Raw genomic sequence first — 26088 nt, 5'->3', positions numbered from 1 at the left:
CCTGCATGTTGGCTGTCAAAAACCACTTTGCAGGAGCCAAACTGTGGAATCTTTCAAATGTTAAGTAGTATTAGAAGCTCCATTAAAGTGCTACAGAGTTTCAAAAGATTTTGAAATTCTGATTTTTTTAACAAAATATGTTATTGACATTTTAATCTGTCCCGTGTTTTTGTCATGGGCCTAAAGGCTGTTGAGATCCCCATTTTTAGTAAGCTCACAGGTTTTAGAGAAAAGTCTAAGTTGGAACTTCTATAATAATTTTATACAATAGCAGATATATAGGACAGTTCTGCTTTTCAAATGTAATTGTGAAATAAAACTTCAAGAAGACATAATGGTTTTTTATTTGTACTGGTATATCTTAGTCCTCTCTCCTCACCTTGTCCCTCTTTATTTCCTTGCTCAGCCTGCAAGAAATAAGATGATTATAAAGACACTAGAGGCCTGATGCACAAAATTCATGCAGAGTGCTCAGCCCTGGCAGCCGTGGCAGCTTGCCTCGGCCCTCGCAGCCCCGACTTTGTCTGGAAGGTTGTCCAGAAGGACATCCAGAAGGTCGTTCAGCTGTCCAGTCTAATTAGCATATTACGCTTTTATTATTATAGATGATAGTTAAAATAAAGGTATGAAGATTTTATATCTTTGTCTCTAAACATTTTTATTTTATATATAGAGATACAGATAATTATCTAACAGCCTATGATATGATAATTGTGTTAATTTAATATAAAATGTATCTCTAGCCCTAGCCAGTTTGGCTCAGTGGATAGATCATTGTTCTGCAGATCAAAAGGCACCAGGTTTGATTCTGATCAAGGGCACATACCTCGGTTGCAGGCTCCTCCCTGCCCAGGCCCTGGTCGGGGTACATGCAGGAGGCAACCAATCGATGTGTTTCTCACATTGATATTTCTGTCTTTCCCTCTCTCTTTTACTCTCTCTAAAAATCAATAGAAAAATATCCTCAGGTGTGGATTAAAAGTAAAATTTATCTCTAGTTTTCTTATCATCAAAGGAAGAAAAAAATAGCTAATATCTTTTTCACTTGAAAAGCAAAAACCTATGCACTCATCTGGAAAGATGCTTTCCTTGCAACAAATACCAAAGAAATCATCACATGATTTACTTGTAAATAACCAATTCTTTGTGAAATAATTTGTTAAATGTCTACTTTCCCCATTAGTTTTTCACCATTGAGTGTTTGTTGTTAGCTAAGGTTTAGTCACATATGGCCTTTGTTATATTGAGGTTCTTTCCTTCTATACCCATTTTATTGAGTTTTTTAATCAAAATGAATGTTGTATCTTATCAAATCTTTTTCTATATCTATTGATAAAACCACGACTTTTATCCTTTATTTTGTTAATGTGGTATATCACATTGATCGATTTATGTATGTTGAACTATCCTTATGTCCCTGACCATGATGTATTTTTTTAATGTGTGCTGTTTGATTTACTAGTATTTTGTTTAGGATTTTTGCATCTGTGTTCAATAGAGAAATTGGTCTGTAGTTTCCTTTTGTGTGTGTGTGTTATCCTTTCCAGGTTTTGGTATCAAGGTATGTTAGCCTCATAAAATATGTTAGAAATTATTGCCTCTGCAATTATTTTGGAAGAGTTTGAGAATGATAGATATCAAACCTCCTTTGAATATTTGGTAGAATTCACTAATATTTGGTCCAATAATTTTGACAAAGGAGCCAAAAAATATACAACGAAGCAGAAAAAAAAGCCTCTTCAAGAAATTGTGCTGGGAAAATTGGAAAGCCACATACAATCTTAAAAGTTTCTGCATAGCAAAAGAAACCAACAAAACAATAAAGCAACCAACTGAATAAGATGATATTCACAAAAAAAAGTCTGAAAAGGAGTTAATATCCAAAATATATAAAGAACTCGTACAGTTCAACACTAAACAAACAACAATCCAATTTTTTTAAAATATATTTTATTGATTTTTTACAGAGAGGAAGAGAGAGGGATAGAGAGTTTGAAACATCGATGAGAGAGAATCATCGATCAGCTGCCTCTTGCACACCCCCTACTGGGGATGTGCCCGCAACCAAGGTACATGTCCTTGACCGGAATCGAACCTGGGACCTTTCAGTCCGCAGACCGGCGCTCTACCACTGAGCCAAACCGGTTTCGGCAACAATCCAATTTTTAAAAATGGGCAGAGGACCTGAATTGACACTTCTCCTAAGAAGTCATACAAATGGCCAACAGATATATGAAAAGATGCTCAACTTCACTAGCTATTAGGGATATGCAATCAAAGCTACAATAAGATACCACCTCACATCTGTTAGAATGGCTGTTGTCAATAAGACAAGTAATAACAAATGTTAGAGAGGTTACTGAACAAAGGGAAGCCTCGGTCACTGCTGGTGGGAATGTAAACGGGTGCAGCCACTATGGAAAACAGTATGGAGATTCCTGAAAATAGAGTTACCCCTCCTCTGTATCTACCCAAAAATTGTGAAAACATTTATTCCCAAAGATATATGCACCCCTATATTCATTGCAGCATTATTCATAGTAACCAAGACGTGGAGACAACCAAAGTGTCCTGTGAGAGAGGACTGTATAAAGAAAATGTGGTACATTAAACAATGGAATACCATTCAGCCATAAGAAAGGATGAAATACTGCCATTTGCACTAATGTGGATGGACCTTGATAATATTATGCTAAGCAAAGTCAGTCAGTCAAAAAAAGCTAAGAACTATATGATTTCACTCACATGTGGGAGCTGAAACTCATAGACACCAACAGCAGTATGGTGGTGACCAGGGGAAGGAGGCTAAATATTTGGTGACAGAAAATTATTTGATTGGGTGGTCAGCACAATGCAATATACTGGTTATGTTTCATAGAAATGTACATCTGAACCCTATATAATCTTATTAACCAAAGTCACCCCGGTAAATTGAGAGAGAGAGAGAGAGAGAGAGAGAGAGAGAGAGAGAGAGAGAGAGAGAGAGAGAGAGAAGGAAATAGTTTCTAGAATACTTAGTTCCATTAAAATTATTTTCAGTTCTCAAAAATCACCTTTTCTCCTATTTTATCAAAACCCTCTCCCTTTCTCATAAGTTTTACTGCTAAGAAAATAGGATAGACATAAATTTAACAGACTTCATTGTATGAACTCACCACATGTCTAAAATTGATCCATTTAGGCAACTTCCATGTGTTTGGGGTGAACTAGCCCTGTATTATTTTCAATCCCCATGAAAGGTCTGTGTTAATCATTAGGCAGAGGGCCTACTCATCAGTATGATGAGGCTTTTAGGAAACTAGTTCACCCTAGAACACAATAGTTTTGAGTCAAAATACTTTTGAGAAGAACACAACTTTATTAGTTTGGGGGGGAAAAACAAAAAAAACACATTCACAAAAAATAACCCTACTTAAATGTGAAAATATATTAGAATTCTAAATAATAAATAGTATTTTATTTCTTTTTGCTATACTTTTCCAAAATAAATATGAATAGCACATGAATCTTTCAGATTATTTCTATGGAATAGAAACATCTCTTTTTAGTTAGAGTCCGAGTAACACAAAAGCCACTGATCTCAGTTTTTAACCAAATACCTGGTTAAAATTATGTTTCTTCTATTTCCAGAAGCTTTTAACTTGCAATAAATACCAAATTTTTAATGATCCATATTTTTAATGATAATTTTACCCAGAAGATTGGGTTACTGAGAATAACAGACTTATCTAAAGTTTAGAAGCAAAATGTACAATATCTTGTCACTTTTACTATTTAGGATTTAGCACCTATTTTTTGGAAAAGCATTTAAAGAATGTTTTTAATTATTTTATAATAATTTTTTCCCTCTGGAAAACAACATTTGAAGTAAGTACTTATCTCAAAAAAGTGTTTGTATTTCATTTCTAATTCAGTTCACACTGAGCTCCCATTTCTTCAGAATTCTTAACCAGTCAGTCCACAAATGTTGACTGCTTGCCTGCTCTGTGCCTGGCACTGTTCTAGGCACTGTTGCAGGCACTGGGGTGGTTTCCGGCAACAGACTTAGCAAAGTTCCTGCCTGGAAGAAGCTTACACTGTAGTTAGAGCAGATGGATAGTAAACATATAGGCCCTCCCACAAAGAAAGGAATAAACATCATTTCAAATGCTAGTAAGGAAAAGTGTTACAACAAACATGTAACAGTGTAATGGGTTGTAGAGTGACGCAGGACGTAAGGGAGTGGTAAGACTCTTTAGCTCATTTTTTCACATTTTGAGGTTGCCTACTCCTGCTATTGCTACTGCTTGCCCTTGATTGAACGTACTTGAAATCATTATGTTCTCTTTGTCCCACAGACCTATTATATAATATAATATCACTGACTGAGTTGTTTTCTCCAGAAGTGATGGAAATACATCAGTCCAACCACATTCTTTGTCTTCTCCCTCTGTCTGCATTAATAAGTAGTTGTAAATGGTGAAACTTCCCATCTGTTCCCCACCACCACTTACATTCTGTAATATTCTCTAAAGCATGGAAGATCCTGGGCAGCAGAAAAAAAATCCACAAGTGTCCACTATACGCATTAAACAGAATATTTGAAGGTGATACCAGGTTTAAAGATTCAAATACTTAAAATGATAGAGTCACTCAACATAATGAGAAAAGTGAGGAAAATGGATGGATATATGCAAAGCATTCCATTTTCTATTACTGATGTAACTATGAAGCTGTCCTATAAATTGGTTCAATCCAGTTTCCAGTATATATACATATATATGCAAATGATAACATTAACTAAAAAAAAAAAAAAAAAAAAAAAAAAAACAAGCTCTTGGAGGGGATGTATCCAGAGAGTGAAGAACACACAAATTCCATATATCAGAAACTAGCTACTAAGATTTACATGTGGATGGTACTTTAGAATGAATGCATCAAGTACTTTCACATGTATCATCTCATAGGCTCCTCAAAATGAAGATGTGAGTTAGGTGCTATTATTATCTCCATTTTATACATAAAGAAACTGAGACTCAGCCAGAAGATTTGCACAGAATCTTAAAGCAGAGACCAGTTTGGCTCAGTGGATAGAGTGTTGGCCTGCGGACTGAAGGGTCCCGGGTTCGGTTCCGGTCAGGGGCATGTACCTTGGTTGCGGGCACATCCCTAGTTGGGGGGTGTGCAGGAGGCGGCTGATCGATGTTTCTCTCTCATAGCTCTCTATCCTAGCTCTCTATCCTTCTCCCTTTCTCTCTGTAAAAAAATCAATAAAATATTTTTTTAATAAATCTAGAAAGTTTGAGAACTGGACATCTCTCCCACGGGCTGTATCTGCAAGTCCAGTGTGCTCTCCACTGCACCATAGCTACAAACAGATGTTTTCAAGAGGAGGCAGACACAAAGAGAAGTCGAGTGATTATAGGAATGTGAATCTGAAGCCATGGCTAGCATGCCAGTGAGAAAGGAAGTAACAGTGTCTTTTAGCAACAGAAGGCTGCTGGCATAAGAACAGAAAAATGGATCTCAGATTCAGTCAGAAAGCTACTCAATGGTTTTAAGAACGAAAGTTTTTAAGCAGGAAAGTGGAGAGAAAAGTTTTGCTGTTATCAAGGGAGGGTTTGATTTTTTTTTTTTAATGGAGGGTTCTTATGCCGAGAGTATGTTCAAGTAATTCAATGGACAGACAGGCATTAACAGTTCAATAGGCGGTCAAGATAAGTAATACATGTGGGGAAGCATGAGCATGCTAAAAGGAACTGGGACAATGCAATGGAAATACAAAGATATCAAAGAGAGGAAAATGCATTTTATGTGATGTTCTCACAGCTAGGCATTCTAAGGCAGAAAGTACATTTCTGTGATCTGTTAAGAAAGAAGTATAGACACAAGGAGGGAGGGTGTCTCAGGCTGAGGGGGTGCAGAAGCCATAACAAATGCCTCCACATCATTCTCCATCACTATGTGGTATAATAGTGCCTGTGCATGGACGTAGAAAGGACCACAGGCTTCACCATAGAGGCCAAGTACTTTGTGAACCAACTCAAATTAAAAAGTACCACATTGTCTCCTTTTACTCTTAGAAAACACTAGGCTCATTGCCTGTTTTTGTTACTTCATTGTCATATATTTTGTTTAAATGTCATAGAATTTAAATTATTATTATGTGCTCATTAGTTCTGCTGCCTTGGGATGTAATGACTCATATTAGTAGTCTTCATAATAAAAAGGGTTGGTGAATTTTTACTGAATTGTCCTTTTGGGACTATAATTTTTAATATTCTCTGGAAGCTTTGCTAATTCTTTGGCAATAAAGTACTCTTAGACTGTCTTTATCATTGACAAGTTCATAAGGAACAGAGCTGGCTGTGTTACCTGTGACTATCGAGTGCCCTTTTGATCTGGTAAGCTCCTTACTTCGGAGAGTCACCAAGGACACATGATTAATATGCAGCCATCTTGTAAGCAAAGAGGGTGATTTTGTAACTTTCCAGCAATAATTTTAGGCTTGTCTTTGTAATTCCCAGTGTGGGCCATGCAGGACGCAGCCAATCAATGATTCTCTCATCATTGATGCTTCTATGTCTTTCTCCCTTCCTCTCTCTGAAATCAATACAAAAATAAATAAATTTTTATAAGATAAGAACCAAGATTTTTATATAGTTCAGTATATTTCACTGAAGCCTATGCTGCCCTTATCCTTTTGGCTATTCTTTCATGTCAAAAAAAGATGTGAGTTATATAAACATGAAAATGTTGCTTTCCTTGTTAAAACTACTGGAAGCTTAATGTGCTGTGTTGAGAAAAATTGTTCTTTTTAAAAAAAAAAAAAAATACTTGCCTGGAATGGTTAGACAGAAACTTCATGTTTAGGAAATGGCCTATTGATTGACTATCACAGGTTAGGAGCATCGACCTTGAGGCTCTTTTCTCCAATAGGTTTGCATTCATGGTTTATGAAAGATTGCTCTCAGTAGTCAGCTAAGAGCAAATGCTCATCTTCTTTACTCAGGATACACTCATGATGATGTTTTAGCAAAAAAAGATAATGATATAGATAGAAAAACAGAATACAGAGATATCTCAGCAGTATCATGCTGACCTATGCCATAATAGTAACACCCTGTATTGCATTAACTGTTTCCTTATCATATCACTGTGGTATGGGTCATCATTTTTATTTGATGACATGCTGCTACACTAACTTACGTGTTTAGTGTCCACCTTTAAAAGCATTATTAGAAAACTGTATCTTACAACAAGTTTTCATCTGGCTTAAAAGATGAAATTAATGAGTGAATGAAGAGAAGAAATGAATGCCTACAGAAATTAAGTGGAAAAAATGCATTAATGTTTGTATGCTTTTTTATCTGTGGCATAATGTTAACCCATCAGTAAGAACAAAATTCTCCAGTTGGGGCTATTCTTTTATTGGGCCATTCATGTGTTCCAATTTTACTCCTCTTTGGTTAACAGGAAGTAATTGTGAACATTCCTAAAACCTTTAAATGATTCAGTCTATAGTTGTGAATATATATATATATATATTTGTGTCCTCTGAGTTACTTCTCCCAACTTTCTCTGGAGTGTTATGTCATGATTTCACACGAAGGATATAAGCAAAAAAAAGTATCTGTTCTCCATAACTGGTTTGCAGTTATCACCTCGATGCAGTGATTAACAATTCTATATAATAAGAGCATAATATGCAAATTGAATGGTGGAACGACCAGTTGCTATAACACGCACTGACCCCCAGGGGGGCAGACGCTCAATGCAGAAGCTGGATCCCGGCGATCAGTGGGATCACTGCTCAGCCAGAAGCCTTGCTCACAGCTTTCAAGCCGCAGGTGGACATCCCCTGAGGAGTCCCAGGCTGCAAGAGGGCACAGGCTAGGCTGAGGGACACACCCACTCTCCTCCCCCCTGCCCAGTGCACAAATGTCATGCACCACGCCTCTATTCAACTATATTAATTTCTTTTAATTTGTCAATAGGAAGCTCAGCCAAAATTTAGTCTTCATGTGGCAGTTGTACGGGTCTTTTTGTATGATTAATCCTTATGTGTCATTCTTACCTTATCCCTGCCTTTATCCTACTTCTCCATTCCTTTTACCCTTTACTCCTTTTCCTTTTCTTCTCCTATAATGAATATGTTAGTCATCTCAAATTCTTCTTTCATAAAGAATTTGAATAAGTAGCTATCAAACAAACAAGCAAAAGTCACTCTGCTACTCTTTTCTTACACACTAAGATATTCACTATTAAATGGTTGTGAAAGTGTATAATTTTTGCCCCCTTTTTTACAATTTTTAAATATTTTTCTAGTAAATAGATTATAGCACTCTATATTATATTATAAAGTACTTTTGTCTTGATACTATAGGCTTTGTAAATTTACAACTTTTCATAGGAAAGTTTTTCACAATAGATATAAATTGTAGGCTCAAAATCATTGAAATCTGATCAACTAAAAGACATCTTATTTTCAGCAATCACCATCTTTTTTACTGTGCAGATTAACCCTCCACCAATAGGTGCCATTCACCTATAGTGATAACCAAATTACACACATAGATAGATAGATAGATAGATAGATAGATAGATAGATAGATAGATAGATTATTCTTTGGGAAATAATTCCCATCCATTGTTACTTTAGCAAGACCAAAATAATAATTTCTATTCTGATTTTAAAACACTTTGGGGGGAAAGGGCCTTTATGACCCTGTAATTAAATTTAAAATGTTGCTTAGAGCCAGTATACAAAGCCAAAAAAGTATAAATAATACGTACTTGCCAAATTTTGTAGTACATTTGCATCCTGGGGTTTGAGATATTATAATGGATGTAATGGATATAAAATGTCCTTTACATCCATTATAATATCTCAAACCTCAGGATTTCAGATATTTACAAACCCAGAAATAAATTTAATTTCAGAAAAGAAAATTTAATTTCTTTACAATAATGAAAGTTTCCAGCCTGTGAGTCTTTTGGACAGTTATAGAAAAGCCCATATGGAAAGCTCAATTAGCGATTTGAACTGTCTTTTTAGAGTGATACAGTAAGAATAATTGGATACAGTAAGAATAATTAATTATAAATAATTTTTTACTTTCTACTAATTATTTAGCCATATCTGGTTCTGTCCAATTTTTATCATAAGTCAGTCCTTACGGGAATTTATTGTTAATTTAAGTGCTCATGAGTTTTCTCTATCTTGATACTCTAAAATATTATCTAGTATTAATCAGTCCTATCTAATATGGTATCATGTAATTTCTAAATTAATATCTAGTAAGAATTCACATTTACATGAAATTTGTGAATTTGTGTATTAATTTAAAATCAGTTCATTTTTTGCCGAAACCGGTTTGGCTCAGTGGATAGAGCATGAGCCTGCGGACTGAAAGGTCCCGGGTTCAATTCCGGTCAAGGGCATGTATCTTGGTTGCGGGCATATCCCCAGTAGGGGGTGTGCAAGAGGCAGCTGATCGATGACTCTCTCATCGATGTTTCTAACTCTCTATCCCTCTCTCTTCCTCTCTGTAAAAAATCAATAAAATATATTTTAAAAATAAATAGAATCAGTTCATTTTTATCTTGAAGGTGTTATTCTATATGTATTAAGGGTATGTGTAAATAAGTTCATAATCTTTTAAGGATTCTTGCCATATAGAAAGCAATTGCATTATAGGATGTTTTTTAAAGTACATTCAGAGAGGAAATGCTTTGAGGGAGAGGTCTGGGAATGAAATTCTAATAGTACCAGAGAGCGTGGGAAAGCTCTAGACTTGGAGGTTGAAGATAACAAAAGTAGTTTATTTCTACGTCACCATAACCAGGATGAAAAGAAATCACAGTCAGAGGAGCATAGCTGACACTCCAGAAGCTGCCAGTGTTCTTCACCCAGTAACAGGGAGTTCCTGACCAGTGGTCAGCAGGCAGATGTTATCACCTGAAAGCCAGGTTTTCTTCAAGTGCATCATTAAAAATGTTTCCAGTTTTTTGTTATTTGTAACTTGCTTTATGTGATATTTTACTCACCTCATTAGTTAATGGTATGAATACATTTGAGGCTATTATTTGTATAATTTAAAGTTTTCTTAAATATATGACTAGAAGAAATAAAATGGTTGACCCACCTGCATGACTAACTTTAGTCTCTGAATCCTCCAGAGCTCAAGCTGATACTTTTTGGGGCAAGATCAGCAGATCTAGACAAGATTGTTCTCAAAATTATTTGCAAAGGCAAAGGAACTAGAATATCTTATACAATTTTGAGGAAGATTAAAGAGGGAGGAATCAGTCTACCCAATTTTAATACATTACTGGCAAATATACAAAGAACTGGATCACTTATACATTACCGGAAGAACTGTAAAGCGGTTTAATGACATGAAACAATGTGGCAGTTTCTTGGAAAACTAAATATGCAATTAATACACAGCTCAGCAGTTGCATTCTTGGGCATTTATCCCAGAAAAATGAAAATTATTTCATACAAAAAAAATTGTACATGAATGTTTATAGCAGCTTTATTTGTAATAGCCAAAAAACTGGAAACAACCCAGCTGCCCTTCAACAGGGGAATAGTTAAATAAACTGTGGTACATCCATAGCACGGAATATTACTCAGCAATAAAAAGAAACAACCTCTTGATACACACAACAACCTAGGAAAACCACCAGTAAATTAAGCTGAATTTTTTGGAAAGCCAATCTCAAAGATTACTATATGGTTGCATTTATATGATACTAGAGGCCCGATGCAAAAAATTTGTGCAAGGGGCTCGGCCCTCGCAGCCCCAACTTCGTCCAGAAAGTCGTTCAGAGGATCATCCGGAAGGATGTCTGCACAGTCGTTCTGCTGTTTGGTCTAATTAGCATGTTAGCTCTTTATTATATAGGATTCTTAAAATGACAAAATTATGGAAATAAAGAACAGATTAGCCCTGGCTGGTTTGGTTCAGTGGATAGAACCTCAGCCTGTGGACTCAAGGGTCCCAGGTTCGATTCCTGTCAAGGGTACATGCCCGGGTTGTGGGCTCAGTCCCCAACAGGGGGCATCCAAGGGGCAGCCTGTGGTTCTCTCTCATCATTGATGTTTCTATCTCTCTCTCCCTCTCCCTTCCTCTCTTAAATCAATAAAAATATATATTTTAAAAACTGCTTAGTGGTTGTGAGGGTTAAGGAAGGGTTTGGAAGTGAATTGACTTTTATAGAGAGAGGAAGGGAGAGGAAGGGGGAGATAGAGAGGGAAACTTGATGTGAGAGTGAAACAGCTATTGGTTGCCTCCTGCACTCCCCCTGCCAGGGATCAAGCACAGAACCTGGGTATGTGTCATGACCAGGAATCAAACCTGCAGTCTTTTGGAGCACAGGATGACACTCCAACCCACTGAGCCATACCAGCCAGGGCTTTAGTAAGGTTTTTACAAGGTGTTACTACCTTCGAGGGAAATTATAGCACAGAAGATCAATCTGTGTTATTTCTTACAACTGAATATAATATATAATTATCTCAGAATAAAAATTAATTATGAATTAATGAGGCTAAAAATGAATACAAAGTATCAATTTAGAGAAATATGATAAAACTTTATTAAGAGGCATCAAAAATCTATACTAATAAATGGGTAATATGCTAATTAGACTGAGAGGCCTTCCAGACGTCCTTCTGGACAAAGCCATGGTGGCAGGACTGAGGAAGAGGCTGTTAGGGCGATCAGGACTGCAGGGGAGGACAGTTGGGGATGAGTAGGCCAGTAGGGCAGTTGGGGATGAACAAGCTAATGGGGTTAGGTGGGGGGGGGCAGTTGAGGGTGAGCAGATGCAATCTGGCAGGCAGGTGAGTGGTTAGGAGTTAGCAGTGCTGGATTTCAAGAGGGATTGGGCCTAAACTGGCAGTAGTACATCCCCAAAGGTGCAGGCCAGGCTGAGGGACACCTCTTCTCCCTGCCCCCCCCCGCCCCGCCCCCAGGAATGAATTTTGTGCACCAGGCCGTTAGTTATCTAAATAAATGGCAGGATATAGCATGTTCATTGATTGGGAGACCCAGTATTGTAAATATATTAGTTGTCCTAAAATTGTCCTATAAGCTTTAGTACAATTTCAAATCATTAAGTGACGAGAAAATCTGTAATGGCTAATTGACAACCTCCTCCTTTCTCCACTTCCTTCTTCCTGTTGCCTACAAAGTAAAGAGCTGTGATTTTGAAAATCAAAAATACAAAATATTGTCTTCTGAATACCAATAGCACTTTGCTTTGTAAACTCAAAATTTTTACTTTCATGATCTTCTGTATGCATCTCCATTTCCTTAATTTCAAAATGGAAATCATCATCAAAATAGTGTAAAGGCCATAGAAATTTTCTGTGATTTTATGTTTTGTTATATTTTAATAACATTTAATAAGCATCAGTTTTCTCATGTATCCTGTCCCAGACTGTTGTTTATACAACAAACATGTATTAAGCCACAATCATGATTTTTGAAATAAAAAGTTTTAAGGGATTACCTCCAAAGGATTTAGAGATAAAGCAAAGTATTTGTAATACATGAAATGACTAGCTAAGCAAAGCAAGTAAATGGTAATCTAATATACACCATATACAAAATACTGAAACATAAAGGAAGGGCGTAGTTGGTATGAAGTAAAGGTGATTTATTAGAGGAAATAAATATTGAAATGGAGCTTAAAGCAATTAGATATTCATCTTCTGAAAATTATTTTCATTTTCAGTGCTTAACCGATTTATAAATATTGACTATATTACAGCAAAATGCCTGTGTAACTTTGGCCTATCACAACCTCTCTAAACTTTATATTTTATCTCTGAAATGAAACTGTCATAAGAAATTTTATCTACGGTCCTTCCACATCTTTTTATTTTATATTTGATATGTTTCTGTCTACATCTAAATTTGAACCAGGTCAACCTCTATCTTGTGAGCTCTTGAACAGTTAAAGTTTAACTCCCTGTGGGTTCTCAGTTTTGACACTCTTTAACCCCTTTTCATTCTAAACCATATTTACATTACATTTTAGCAGCTGAAGATACCTAGAAGACACTGTCAGTGTTTGTCAGTGCTTATCACCTAGTTGCTAATGGACTGTGGATCCCCTCATCAGTTCATTGGAGAGGCAAGAAAAACACTCTACTTCCTTCAGCTTTAATTATAGAGTATCCAACTGCCATTACATGACAATTTTACAGGAATTTATTGCTTAACTCTGAAAGCCATCATACACTTCAACGTAAGGTATATTTTATCAATCTATGTTGAACATGAATCAAGTTTGATCCTTGCCTTCAAAACCTTTACAGTGGTTATGTTATCTCTTGTCTGGCTGGACTTCAGAATCACCAGAATCACAGATGCCCAGTTTCTCAGATTTTGAAAAGGTTTATTCAATGTCAATTGGCTGAGCCTGGAAGAATAGGGGATACTTATAGAAGAAGAGTGAAAGGATGAACTCAGAAAAGAAGACTGGAACCAGAGAATGGAGAACTTTAAACCTAATTAATTTCTACTTAATTTGAGAAATTAAGAGATCCATTGGATATTTTTGAGCAAAGAAGAGCTATAAGACAAATTTTACTTTAAAAGTTTCATCTGGTACATAACATATGAGATAGAGAAGGAGAGACTGAAGACACTGAAATTAGGAGGGTGTTTCTGGATTCTAAATGATAGGTCATTAAATCTAGAGTGATAACAATGAGGCGTGAAAAGGAAGGAGACTAAAAAACTTTGCTGATGTTTGTTTATCAGGATTTGGTAACTGACTGGATCAGGAGGCAGCTAACAAGGGAGGGAAAAGAAGCAAAGATGACTGAGAGGCTTTGAGCTCAAATAAAGAGAATGTTGCGTCCATTCAGAGAAAAGAGAAAGAAAAAAAAACACAACCTCAATGGAAAAGCCTTCCTGGAAAATAAGCCCACCCGTTAGCTTGGACTGCATGCAGAAATGGAATGCTACATTTAGTCCCTGACCCCACTACCTTCCCACTACCGTCCTTCTAAGGGCTGAGAAACCAGTCATATCAGCTCGTATAACAAGAGCAGAATTGTTGAGGAGAACGCTGTTTCTACTTCAACTCCATTTTTTTACCCACTACTTTGAAATATTATTGTTCTAGAGGCCTGATGCACGAAAGGCCTTCCTTCCCAGGCTGCTGGCACCTGCTTCCCTCTCGCACCCGGAACCTGGGCTTCCCTCGCAGTCCCGGCTTTTGTCCGGAAGGCCATCCAGTCTAGTTAGCATAGTACACTTTGATTATTATAGATTAAACTCTCACCTCTTACTGAATATCACTATTACTGTATCACTCATTCATTCTGGTAAACTAGCAGTGTGTGGGTTTATATTCTGAAGTGTGTAGTAGAAGAGTGAGCCCCAGAGAACATTGTAGCGGTAGGGGGAGTTGTAAATGCAGTCAGGAAGGGTTAAGTCTATCATCCTAACTTTTTGAAATGCTTGAAACTCTGCAAACAGACCATAGCACTTGGAATATAACTGAAACTTGTCACTATGGCCTGTGAGCCCTCACATGGCTTGGAGGCTGCTCACCTCTCTGAATCATCTAATACCACTTTCCGCTTCACCTGCCATGCTCCAGTCACTCTCACTTTTCCATTTCTCCACTGTCACAAGCTCTGCCTCGGAGCCCCTGCTTTTGTTCTTCCAGATTTCTGCCTGCAGCACTCACCCCAGACGCTCATCTGCCTTCTTGCCATTCAGCTCTCAGGTCACAAGTCTTCTCTAAATTGAGGACCTAAGGACTACCTCCATGTCCCTCCTCATCCTCCTTCTCCTCCTCCTCTTCATCCTCCTCATCATCATCTATTCACATCCCCCTATTGTGTTTTCTTCACCGTGCTTCTGACTCTCCGCCTGCCATCCCTACTAACATGTGCTACAGAGCAGACCCATGATATAGCTTGCTCACCACTGCATCTCAGCTCCAGAAATATTACCTGGCATACAGTGAATGCAAGTATGCATTGTATAAATTAACTAATCACAGGACCTCCAGAAAAAGTATCTGCTCACAAAATAAAGAGTAGAATCCACAATTGAGAGAGGACAACAAAAAAATTAGGTTGAATTAGTAAAGGTTTTATTTTACTTGGAAATAAGGAAAGTATTTTGTAATTTATTCTTTCTCTCCCTCACATGCTCGCTCGCGCTCTCTCTCTCTCTCTCCCTCTCTCTCTCTCTCCTCTCTCTCTCTCTCTCTCTCTCTCTCTCTCTCTCTCTCTCTCTCTCTCTCTCACACACACACACACACTAGCAGCAATAAGCCACATCTACCTACCTAGGAACCAACAGTTCTTTTGTTGTTAATCCTCACCTGAAGTGTTTTTTGTTTTGTTTTGTTTTGTTTTTTCATTTATTTTTAGAGAGTGAAAGGGCAAGGGAGAGACAGAGAGAGGGAAACAGTGATGTAAGAGAGACACATCCATTGGTTGCCTCCCACACACTCGCCCTGGCTGGAGATTGAGCCTGAAACCAAGGTACATGCCCTTGACTGGAATCGAACCCAGGACCCTTCAAAGAGCCGACACTCTGTCCACTGAGCCAACCCAGCTAGGGCCAGTCCTTTCTGACAGTTTTATTCTAGAATGAGGCCCAATTCAGCTCTTTCCTGATTGTGTTGGGAATAATCAGAAACCTGTACTTATGAAATAACTATTGTTTGGTTCTTTGTATTACCTTATTTAGTACTCTGTGCTCTTACAATCCTTTGTTAAAGTTTCTTTTGAAAATGACAAAGGGAAACTGGGAAAAGAGAGCCCAAATTTCAAAGGGAAACAATATCCATGGAGGCCAAGCTTGTGGCAACAGTAAAAGTACTGTGTGAGACAAGAATTAAAACCAAAAAAAAGCACTTGTACACCAACTTTCTGGGTTTTATAGGTCACTGAATCAATAAAAATGTGTCCATTTTTTATTAGTTAGGAGATGGTTTATTAGAGGGGTCTGCCAGATTCGATGTGAGAGAGATTGATAAGAAGCTGAAGGAAAGGACAGACTGCTCCGAAGCTGCAAATGACCTAAAAGTTTCTACCACTGATTTTATGTTCATTTCAGCCTACCTGTTATCTCTGGTCAAGCTTGATGACTTTCTTTCTTGATGACACAGTCTCAGCTTTAAAGGGCTTGCAACAGTGGTTAGCAGCGGTAAGGGACTTGCCTGTACCTTACACAAGTAATTTAACAAGACAATACAGCCTGTTTCCTGAGCCATGTGCACACCTCACCCCACTCCATTTGTCACCTGCCCCCAGGGTGGCTGAGTCCACACCAGTGCCTTCTAGCTGGGAGAGCCTCCTTTAGCACCCTTCACCGTTCAAATATTGGGAAGTTTGGATTTTTTAACGATGTTCTCCTCAGAAGCTTAAAATTCATTTTAAGATGAATTTTAGTAGTTATATTTTATATCTTTTTAGAAGGCACATTATTTTTCAGTGCTCTGGTATTTCTCTAATTCTTTATAACTTTCTAAAAATAACTGCCGATGTGCTCATAAATTCATTAGCTAATCCCGCTGGGACCCAGTAATGCATATTATAGACCTCCTGATTTTTATATATTAGATTTTCTCAGGAATTCCCTTACCTGTTATTATCAACATAGCTATATTGACAGGGTCTTCATTGTTTCCTAATTGCCCATATTTCTTTTTCTTGTTAAAGATCAATTTTTAAAATCAAGCCTTGTCATTTTGAAAATATCATAGACAAGTTATCCTGTTAATGTTTCATATCTTTCTAGGTTTTTTTCTCTCTCTCACCTTTTATCATAGGAAACATAAAATGTATTCTTTATCTTTTGCTTTAAAAACTAATTCTATGTGAGGGAATAGGGGAGAGGGACGTCAGTGAGAGGGTAAGGGCACATGCTAGCTTTTCCACCCTGAAATGAAGAAATAAAGATGCTTCACGTTCACAGATGACTTTATAAACAGTTGTATTTCCTATTCTAAGCCATACCCTCAAGTGTAAATTATGGATAGACTATAGAAATTATTCCATGACCTTTTGGTCCAGGACCATGTAAAAATAAGGTGACTAGCAATTATTAAAATAATAAATGGCTGACCAAGGAATTCTTCCAAATTATCTCTTTGGTGAGGACTTACTTTTAGACCATCCACCCAATTGTACTAGTAAGCCTCATCTCTAGCAAATCTTATTTGTGTGTGGGTCTGTGTGGATAATATCATTTAAAGAATAGTCATTTACTTTCCCAGAGAATTCTTCAATTTATTAAAAGATTCCTTGAAGAGTAAATAACCTACTTATTCCAATATAAGTACTAAGACCAAGTGAGGAGTGTGGACAAAGCAGACTTGTAAGAAACAAATGGGTTGAAGCCATCACAGGAAGTAAGGGGAATAGACCAGACAAGATACAGCAATGTTTTCTTCTCTCTTAGCTTGTTCTTTGAGAATTCCACTCTCAGCGTTATTTCCACCCATTTTTCTTTAATTTCTAATGCTATTACATAAATGTAGTCTCCCTCTTTCTCAGTTCCATTATAAGACACTTTTTTCTTAAATATATAGTCTTTTGGGAAAACAAATGAAACATTTTAGCAATTTGATCTTTCTTATATGATTTATGGTCTCATCCTTCATACTTAAAGTTCCTAATTCTTTACCATTTGTGCTATCTTTACGGTTTTGAAAATTGCTGCAGTTCGTGTTTTAAAACAAGTGATAAAGGTAAATATTCAGTGTAATATTTTAATTGGAAGGTCCCCTCTCCCCTACCTTTTGATTATTTCACACTGAACAACATAACATCATTGACAAACAGTATTTTTAGAAGAAACATTAAGAGAAATAAAAGACATGTTCTTGTCTGTATAAACATAAAAGAGATAGACTAGGGTTCAGATTATAAGGAATATTAATCTCTAATGTGATTTTTAAAAAAGGAATTAACTACTCGTTTTTATTTAAGCTGACCCTTGATCATCTAAATACCTTCTATTACAAGCATTATGCATTGCTTTTACTATCCTGAAATAAAATCTAGAAATAACATAGCCCATCTACTATTGTAATATACTAGTTAACATATAAAGAGAATAAAAGAAAGGAAACAAAAAAAAATAATGTGCATATCAATATTTAAAGTGCTCAGAAAAATCTACATGAGAAGACATAATATGGAAGTCAGATACTTGGGCCAGTGTACAACATCTACTGGCCCAAGTATCTGACTTGGGCCAGTAGATGTTGTACAGCTACTAAGGCAGGTGTGTTCGTTGGCAACTCAGGTGCAGTGAACAGTGATGCCATGGGTGATGATATTTTCTCATGTGGTAAACCTCTCTTGGTAATATTCTGAACAACATAACATACAAAATCCCTTCAGTACATGATATTTGGATTCCTGGGAAATTCTGTGTATGTTAAAATCTGCCAAAAATTCTTTGAGATTGTTTATTAAACAGATCTAAATTCTGAGCCCATCTAATTATAAATAAGTTTTTCAGCTACATGTACATATAGCTGGTGGAATATTTAAAATGCATGTATGGTGCAGAACAATTCATAGTGCTGTACTGCCCTGCAAACTGCAGGATGTCCACCACTCCAGGCCTTCTCCCAATAAGTGCTAATGGCTCCTTCCAATCATCTTGACCACCAGAAACATCACTGCAAATTTCCAAAATGCCCCAGAGGGCACTACTGTGCCCATTGAAAACCACTGATTAAGACTGAGCAAAGCACTTTTTCATAATAAAGCACTAAGGTCCTGTACATTTTCTAGTAATACTGATTTGATTTTATGGATTGGGAGACTAAAGAGCAAGCCTCCCAATCCAAAGAGTTAAAAAACCATTCCATGAGAACACGGCAGGCATTTAAATATGAGAAAACTCTTTGTTCCCTACACTCCCTACATCTCTGTATTAAGAAAGTGGTGTTTGGCCCAACTGGCATGGCTCAGTGGTTGAGCATTGACCTATGAACCAGGAGATCACAGTTTAACTCCCAGTCAGGGCACATGACTGGGCTAAGGACTCACTTGAACCCTAGTGTGAGGAGTGCAGGAAGCAGCAAGTCAATTATTCTCTCTCATCATTGATGTTTCAATAACATCAGTGATTCCTTTCCTTCTTCTCTGGAATCAATAAAAATATATTTTTAAAAAGAAAAGAAGCCGAAACCGGTTTGGCTCAGTGGATCGAGTGTCAGCCTGCGGACTGAAAGGTCCCATGTTCGATTTCTGTCAAGGGCATGTACCTTGGTTGCGGGCATATCCCCAGTTGGGGGTGTGCAGGAGGCAGCTGATCGATGTTTCTCTCTCATGGATGATTCTAACTCTCTCTCTCCCTTCCTCCCTGTAAAAAATCAATAAAATATATTTTTTAAAAAGGAAATGGTGGTTGGAAAAGTGGAACGATTCCCAATCCCTAAAAAGAGGAACTTTTGATCAGGGTAAAGCTGTGGTAGAGGAAACACCGGGCCCTGACTATCAAACTATGTCTGACTCCTTTAAATAGCATGGTTAATGCTAAATGGACTAGTTTCCACGTTACTTACACATCATTGCAGCTTATTAATAAATGGCTGCTTTTTTTATTGGCCTAAACTTTTCTCTTTTTTATCCTTTTATGAATAGATAATTTAATGGCTTGGTGTTGCAGTCCTGATGGGATAATTTCCTCTTAAGTGTTGTATGCTTTAAATACTAGAAAGCTGCTCTTGGAAGTTTCCATTCTAGGTAGGGAGATATGGGGGAGATAAGAGATCAACCGAAGGTTCTCTCCTAGGGCCAGCTCCCACAGCTAAGCATAACCAATGGACGGAAAACTCTGGGGAGGGAGGGCATGTATGGGAGTGGGGGGGAGGGGGACCAATGGTAAGATATGTACACATATAATACCTTAATTAAAAAAATGAAAAAATAAAATAAAATGAAAATGATGACATTTCCTATCAAAAAAAAAATAGAAAGCAAGTTTCCATTCTCTAAGCATTGCCATATAAATTTGTAAATATTTTCATTGAACTTTGGTCCTTAATTTTTTAACTGGTCTTAAAACATGTTCTTGAAATGTGTATATGCAGTTCCAGATGGACACACATTTACCTAACATACAAATGCTGTTTTTAAATTATTAAAAATCTACTTTCAAAAACTTCAAAAAGAAAGCCATTGTTTCTATAAAATATTCCTTCATTTAGGGACAATTCTCCTTCCCCCACGCCATTCTCTGTAATTCAGTTTCTAACCCACCTTGCTTATTACTTTTATTCTCAGCAATTTCCCTTCCTCTGACAGAGTACACATTCTCATTATTTATACTCTTAAATTACAAGAGTCAATGTCGAAAGCCAGTACAGATACTTGGTTATCTCAGGGACTTTGGTCTTTTCAGCCAAGGACTAATCAAGCAGAGAGTAATCATAAGCTAAAACTAAAAAGCCTTTGTAGTGATTTTATCACCAGGGAAATTTGTTCATCCTTCAGAAAGATTGTCACTAGAAAAGAAAAAAATAAATAAAGGAGTTAAAATTACTTCAGACCATTGACTCCGCAGGTCCCTCTAGATTCATAGATTGAATTGGTTTTCAGGGGGTGGAAGGAATTATGAGAAGAGCTCCCCGAGATAGCTTACAAATTGATCCTAGTCTTGGTAACACTAGTAAGTGTAAGTGTGATCACTATGGAGGAAATGCCAAATGAGCCTGGAAGCATGGGAAATGAGAAGGAAAAGAGACAATTAACACCTTTTTTTTTTTTCTTACTGTGTTTGGGGATAGCCATGAAGTATGCATCTGAGAATAGACTTTCAAAAAGAAGAAATACAATTGGTTTTAAAATATTTTATCATCATTATAAGTGCAATTAGTAGTTATTGTTGAATGAAACTAGAGATGCAAGCACTATAGAAATAGGGACAGGTATTTCATAAACCTTCCCAGGAACTAAGCCCCCTTCTAGATATACCCACAAAATATTATTTAAAGTTGATATTAATGACCATGTGTAGAACTGCTCAGTTGGGTTCAGAAAATACAAATGCCTCCAAATTCAAAATTATAAAAATATCTGGATGTTACCTATACTTTAAAGAACTTGACATTTTACACACCTATTGATGCAGACAGGCATACGTGTACTTTCTTTCCCCAAGAATTATGTTAAGACTTGTCAAAATCCAGTCAGTCACTTTAGGATTTGCCAGGATATGCCTAACATGAGTAAGCACATAGAAAAATGACTTTTTTTTTTTGTCTGAATACAGTAGTGTTGGGAGATATTTCTCAAGGATATGGCTTCAATACTGGATCCTCGTTTCAAATGCTGGCTTATAAGGTGGATCTGCAAAGAAGAGGACAGAGAGCATCCTTGTGAGGGAACCTATAGAGAGAGGGGTTCTCTCCTAGGGCCAGCTCCCACAGCTAAGTCACATGCACAGATTGTAGCTTTCTGCTCTCTGGTCAACCGCAGCCATAGCATCCTTATTGTTGTAACTCTGAGATTGTGATACTGTCACAAAACTGTTGCTAGGCAACAAATGTGGTTACCAGGTCTCAGCAAATAGCTGAAGGGGAAAGCAAAGTGTTGCACCATTGTAGAGTAACCATAGCAATGACCTACTATTACAGACTAAAGAATTATCATTAACAATGTTAAAGTATCAGACAGAGGCCTGAATCTGCAGACTTCCAGGCAGTATCTCTCTGCATAATTGAGTGATCTAGGAAGAGATTTCAACTGTCTTAAAGCTACTCATTCATTATTTCTATGGAAGAGTCTTACTATTAATATTATTTTTTTTATTTAAAAATTGTTCAGTTGTGAATCTACTGGTGAAATGATAGGAACTATCACAAGGAGTCAAAAACAGATTAATGACCTCACCTGTTATGTCTACATCTGTTATTGTTTGCTTGTTAAACTGTAGGTAGATTTGACTTGAAGACTATTGTACATTACTATTAAATTGAAGCCACAGAGAGAAGCTGGAATAAAATAAAATAACCCCATAAGTTGAGAAGCGTGTGTTTTGTAAGTTGGATTTCTCCTGAAAAAAAAATAGGAGATCTAGATACTCTCTTAGTAGTCATTGCCTTGAAACATTATTTTTCATAGCTTTTCAAAAACTGCCCCCTTACAAAAAAAAAAAAGTAGCCTTCTAGGACTCTTCTAGGCAAAGGGTCTTTTGCATCTGGTCCTGCATTAAGCATCCCACACAATTTGGTCTAAGTGACCTCGCTGAGGCAAGCCTGACAGCACGCTTCCCGGAGAGGCAGGAAAAATACCATTTGACTTTTTCTCCTGGAAAGCAGGGAAACCTGGGTGAAGCCGGAGTTCACGCCCAGGGGAAACCAATCCCCGGGCGCGCGGAGCCCGGGGAAGTGGGTGTTTGGAGGCCGGAGAGGGAGTGGCCCTCCCGCCGCGCGGCCCCGCGGGGGCCGAGCCCCGGGGCGCCTGGCCGCGCCTGGGGCGGCCCGCGGGGGAGTCCGGGCCGCGTCCGCGCCGGGGGCACCGCGGGGCCGAGGCCGGAGGCGCCGGAGGTCTGGGATCGCCGCCTCGGGCGCCGCCCCGGGAGGAACGGACTCTGCAGACGCCAGCCCCCCTCCGAGCCCGGGCCGAGCGGACCCGCAGGTAAAGGTGCGGGCTGGAGGGGCCGCGCCGCGGGGCTGGGCCTGGGGGGAGACAGGGGGTGCGGGCTGGGCTCCGGGCGGAGGACGCGCAGCCTGCGCCTCGGCTCAGAGCGAGGCCCCTCGTAACCGAGTCCGTGTTTTTTTTGTAGGCACGGACCGTCACGAGCTCACTTCCTGGAAGAGCCTCCCGTCCATTTTCAAATTCTTCGCCGAAGCCTCGGAGGCCAGGAGCAGCGCCCAGAAGCCGGCGCTGGCGCGGCGCTCGCACCGCATCAAGCACGAGGAGCTGTGAGCGCGGTGGCGGGCGGACTCCCGGCCCCTCATTAGATGGTTTTCTTCCCAGAGCACGGGGTCGCGATATATACATCTAAATAGCGTTTTGCATTATTTCTAGATGAGTGCAACTGTCAAAGCAATATGGGTTCACCGGCCGCGCTTCCTGCGGGCCGCGCCGGGCTCCGCGCCGCCGTCCGCGCGCAGATTGCGGCTGACAGCGCCCGCCCCGCGCCGCTAATTGCCGGCCCGGCCGCGGCGGCGGGCGCCGGCGGCTGCGCGGTCCTCCCACCCGCTGCTGCGCAGCCGCCGCTCCCTCCCCGCCCCGGCCAGCCCCCCTTAATCACGTTTATTTTTTTTTTTCCCCTCTCTCCCAGCAAAAGCAAACTTTTATTCTAGACTTCAAACTTCCCTTTTCAGTAGGTTTTTCACTGAGGGCGGCTTATGCCTTCCCCCCCCCCCCCCATCCCCTCACACCCAGAAAAGCCAAATTTAAATTCAGAGCATGAATGCCATGATGTACTGTATGTAGTTTGGGGGAGCGCAAATTGTCCTCTCCCTAACGATCTATTTTCATTTCCAGACCAGAAGAAACACTTTGCATTTAAAAAAAAAAATCTATGAAGTTCTGAATGCACATTACCGCTGAAAATCTTTGCCAGTTGAATATGACATTTTTTTACACAAGTCTCTAATTTCACAAGAGATCATTTAAACCAAAACATAAGGAGGAACAAGTCTTTTAAGTATATCTGTGAAGGCCCCCTTTTCAATGGAATTTCCAACTTTGTCATTAGAATTGACTTTACTTTTTTAAAATGTATGTATATTGAGTGGCCTTGTAATTTAGATAGCATACTTAAGTTTTGCTTTTTTTTTTATCTTAATGTGGATAAAGTTTGTTTTTGTTGTTAATCCTAACTAGTATGACCTATTCTGATCTTTCATGGAGTTAGACCCTTTTAGGGACAGAATTTTTACCGTAGTCAGGAAAATGTACCTGTGCACTCTTGAGCCTTTCCTTCTGGAAGGTTAAGTGGGCTAAAATGACTCTTAGTTTTCTGCTCCAAGAGAAAGGGAAAGGCCTGATGTGAAAGAGTTTCTCCTCTCAACCCAGTGATACAACTTTTAGCAGTCCACTTCCTCTGAAGGGTTTTGCCCTACAGTTTCAACTATTAACTATTTTAATCCAGTTAAGATCTGGCCAACACTGTGAAATATAAGAGGTAAAATAAGATTTTGCTGACTTTTACATTCAAATATTAAATCTATCATTTTAATTACATGAAGAATTTAATTACCTAGTGAGGAATTGTTTCTAATAGATGAAGATCTGAATTTAATCTTCATTTGTTTGTGAAGTATATGCAACAATATGACTGCCTTACATGAGGACATGATAAAATGTACCCAAATACTTAGAATTGTCCGCCTCCTCAGAAAAAAAAACAATTTAAAATAACCACCTCATGAATAAAATTATTTTATATTATGAACTGATTTCAGCAACATTTTAAAATTGATAACATCTTTTTTTGGTATACAAGTATAGTTATTAGTTCCTGTAGTTTTAAGAATGGCAAATTAAAGTGATATTTTTCAGTGATCATATATGCATATATTTTGCGTGTTAGTTTAGCAGAAACAAATAGGAAAAATCAAAACAGCATATTATCCAGCTTCTGGATAACTTAAAATGTGTAACCCCAACAATGTCAAGCCCTTTGGTCTGCAGTCTTTTCTAGGTTAGAAGTAATGGTGAACTGTATGAAAGAGTGATAATTCCCATTGAGAGGATTTGAGAATTGATGTAGATTGAATCTATTTTTCAAAGTGTTATAAATTGTGTTTTCAAAACATGAAAATATTCATGGGAAACTAATTCTGTTGTCTTTTTTTTTTAATCAGCACTTATGCAATGCTAAATTTGTGATGCTTCTGCAGCTGAATTAGAGCAAAGTAAATATGCTCAGCTTATAAAACAAATCATTCCTGTTTCTTAGATTTTCTCACCTCTCTTCTTAAAACCGTTACTTTTAACTAGAGTAAATCACTGTTAAATTGCCTTTAATAGTTTAAAACTACTGGGTTGTTAGGCCTTATTTAACTATCCATAGAGCTGTTTGCAATCTTAAGCTGTGTAAATGTAGTTTCTACCTGTGAATCTGAGCTGTGGCCACCAGAAGAGAGCTAAGCAAACTATCCCAGACCTCCAACTGAGAACTGAGAAGGCTCTTTGCGATGTAGGCTTTTTTAACCTGTTGACTGTGGGTCTGTTGGTGTAAATGTAACAATACCTTCACCTCCATTTTCCTGGAGTAAAGATGATCAGTTGGTAGCAGTTCTTCTGCTTGGAGGTGACAAGTGTTAATATTTCCGTTCTGATCTCCCCAGTTTGGTTTCTTTAGACAGGGTTTGTTTTGGAGAGGTTTAAGTTAAAATGTGGATTTTCTTTTTAATTATATACTCGGTTCTTAGAGCAAGTGGAATGGGGAGCAGAGTTGTTGATAAATCTGAGATTCAAAATCATCCTGTTAAAACTTAAAAAGCTAGAAATTGCAATGCTTTGGAGCTTTCTAACGGTACCTAACCAGGCAGCCATTAAAAGTTTTTATGATATTTGAAGGGAGCAGGGGGAGTCTACTTGTAATAATTGTTCTTTTATCAAGTTTCCACCTTGTGCTTCAACCTGGATTACATTATTGTGTATACCAAAAGTAAAGCACAGGAGTTTCCTATATATTATATATTTCTGTTTGTTTGCCATTTTAAAATAAAAACAATTTTCCCAAAAAGCAGTGGTGTTATTCTTGGTCAAAAGTTCATTTATTCATGTACAGATGTTAATAAAAGCAGAAACTTGCATGATGGGATACCATTCATCAATATTTTAATCCTTATAGCTGCTTAGTATTACTATTATTGTTGCTGCAATGTAATTTCCTAACTCTGGTTGAGTCACTATTTGGCTTGGACCTTTCACAAAGCTACCATTTTTTAATACATTTGTTTTTCAGTATCTAAAATATCTCCTTAGCTACAAGGAAATTTGAACCCATTTGTTAAACTATCATTTTATAAAATATACCTCAGTGTACAGTAAACAACTAAGTTTTCCAAAAGGAGTCTGGCGAGATTAAATTGTTCCCAAATCCCAATATAAATCCCTGAAAATACCTTATTTAT

General features: G+C 38.0%; 1 protein-coding gene across 3 annotated transcripts in view; it reads left to right on the top strand.

Moving 5' to 3' along the window:
• The window catches only part of ARB2A (ARB2 cotranscriptional regulator A), a 337934-nt gene extending 312237 nt beyond the window's left edge, over positions 1-25697 (top strand). For all 3 annotated transcript variants that reach the window (XM_084882686.1, XM_084882684.1, XM_084882687.1), the window contains one exon: positions 22779-25697. In XM_084882686.1, coding sequence (XP_084738812.1) covers positions 22779-22921 — 143 coding nt within the window. In that variant the 3' untranslated portion in view covers positions 22922-25697. The remainder of the gene's footprint in view (positions 1-22778) is intronic.
• Positions 25698-26088: the final 391 nt, after the last annotated feature.

This window comes from Pipistrellus hanaki (assembly GCF_964339955.1).
Source record: "Pipistrellus hanaki genome assembly, chromosome: 4".
Lineage (NCBI taxonomy): Eukaryota > Metazoa > Chordata > Mammalia > Chiroptera > Vespertilionidae > Pipistrellus > Pipistrellus hanaki.
Note: the sequence above shows the minus strand (reverse complement) of the source record. Positions and strands in the feature narration are given on the sequence as shown.